The sequence below is a fragment of the Geospiza fortis genome, unplaced genomic scaffold, assembly GCF_000277835.1.
Source record: "Geospiza fortis unplaced genomic scaffold, GeoFor_1.0 scaffold4, whole genome shotgun sequence".
NCBI lineage: Eukaryota > Metazoa > Chordata > Aves > Passeriformes > Thraupidae > Geospiza > Geospiza fortis.
In genome coordinates, this window is record NW_005054475.1 from 207,943 (window position 1) to 210,021 (window position 2,079).

A 2,079-nucleotide genomic window follows, 5' to 3' on the forward strand; every position below is an offset into this window, starting at 1 on the left:
CAGCAGGAACCCCCCGAGGTTGTAGGGGCTCCCTTGGATTAACCCCTGCTAAGAGTCCACCCCTTCATCTTCATGTTCCAGCATCTCCTCTGCTGCAGGCGATCAGCCTGGCTGCCTTTGGTACCCCCAGGATCAGCCTGGCTGTCCTTCTGTCCTTCTGTACGCCCGGGGATCAGCCTGGCTGCCCTCTGTACCCCCGGGGCTGGCCGGGGTCCCCTCAGCGGCACTCAGAGAGACCAGAACACAATGTGGGGGCTAAAACCCCAAGCCCCCCCGCTTTTAGGGGCTCACTCACCGCTGGAGAAGAAGCAGAGGCGGGCAAAGACAGCCAGCACATAGGCCACGCTCAGCAGCCCCCCCAGCACGCCCTGGGGCTGCAGCAGCAGCGCCGTGCCCAGCCCGAACGTGGTGAAATCGGCAAAGTCATCCAGCTTGGCACCTGTGGGGGCAGCGAGGGGCAGGTGCCAGGTGGGCACCGGGCACAGGGGACGCCCCTGGGGTCAGCCCTGGGCCAGGGGGATGCACTCACCCAGCGCCGAGCAGGCGTCGAGCTGCCGGGCCACGGCGCCGTCGGCCAGATCCAGCAGGAAGCCCAGGAGCAGCAGCCAGCAGGAGTACTGGTATTGCCTGGGGGGACACCCCATTCTCAGCCCCCATTCCCCTCTTTTTCACCCCTTTTCCCCCTTGTTTACCCCATCTATGGAGGGTGGAGGTAAGCCCAGCGCCGGGTTGGCCACAGAGAGAGCAAAACTGGGGGGATCCCCACTTCTCATCCTATCTTTGCCCTATTTTCCCCTTTTTTCCAGCAGAAGCGTGGTGATTCCCACTTTGCATCCTGCTTTTTCTTTCTTTTTTTCCCCTCATTTCCCCTTTTCTGCCCTGCCCACTTACTTTGGATGGAGGAGAGCCTGACCTCTGAAATTGGCTATAGAGGGAGCAGATCCAGGGTGACCCCCACTTCCCAACTCTTTTTCACCACATTTACACTTTTCCCACCCTATTTCCTCCTTTTTCATCACATTTCCCCCATTTTCCAGAAAAACTGGGGTCACCCCCACTTCTCAACCCTCCTTTTCACCCCTTTTCAGCCCATTTCTTCCATTTTCCCCCTCATCTATTGATGCTGCAGAGGCCAAAGGTGAGGAAAGAGCCCAACCACAGTGTCCCCCACTTTGCATACTCCCTTTTCCCCTCATTCCCTTGTTGTTCCAGCAAAACCAGGCTGGCCCCCACTTTTCTACCTGATTTTCACCCTATTTCCATCTTTCCAGCAAACCAGGGCTTTTCTACCATCTTTGCCCTCCCATTTCCCCCTTTTTCCAGAAAAACCAAGGTGACCCCCACTTCTCAACCCTCTTTTTCACCCTTTTTCACCAATTTCCTCAATTTTCCCCCATCATTTATTGATGCTGCAGAGGTCAAAGGTGAGGAGCCTTTGACCATGGAGAGAGCCAAACCACAGTGTCCCCCACTTTGCATCCCCTTTTTTCCCCTCATTTCCTTGTTTTTCCAGCAAAACCAGGCTGGCCCCTTCTTTTCTACCCGATTTTCACCCTATTTCCATCTTTTCTCCCCCCTTTCCCCCCTTTTCCAGCAAACCAGGGCAAACCACACTTTTCTACCATCTTTGCCCTCCCATTTCCCCCTTTTCCCAGAAAAACCAAAGTGACCCCCACTTCAATGCCTCTTTTTCACTACATTTCTTTTTTTATCCCATTTTCCCCCACCCATTGAAGCCGCAGAGGCAGGAGAGGAGCCTGCCCGCCACCTTGGCCACAGGGGGAGCACAGCCAGGGTGAGCCCCATTCCCCAGCCCCGTTTTTCCCCCCGTTTTTCCCAGTTTTCCCCACCTGTTGACGCTGCAGAGGATGGAGGAGAGCCCCGCCAGGAGGTTGGCCACGGAGATCCCGTTGGCCGCGTTTTTCCGGAGGAATTCCAGCGCCCGGCCCCGTCCCGCCTGCTCGCTCAGCACCAGCTTCTTGGTGGACTGGAAAATACCTACAAACCCCCCAGCGTGTTCCAAACCAGGGAGGGGCTGCAGCCCCCCCCAAAAAAAACATAGCAGGGTTGGTGCAGGGG

General features: G+C 56.8%; 1 protein-coding gene across 1 annotated transcript in view; it reads right to left on the minus strand.

The window, feature by feature from the left end:
• TMEM269 (transmembrane protein 269) overlaps positions 1-2,079 on the minus strand; it is a 6,245-nt gene that overhangs the window by 1,252 nt on the left and 2,914 nt on the right. The window contains exons 2-4 of the mRNA XM_031062965.1: positions 1,851-1,998; positions 530-627; positions 296-439 (exon numbers count right to left, since the gene is read on the minus strand). Coding sequence (XP_030918825.1) covers positions 296-439; positions 530-627; positions 1,851-1,998 — 390 coding nt within the window. The remainder of the gene's footprint in view (positions 1-295; positions 440-529; positions 628-1,850; positions 1,999-2,079) is intronic.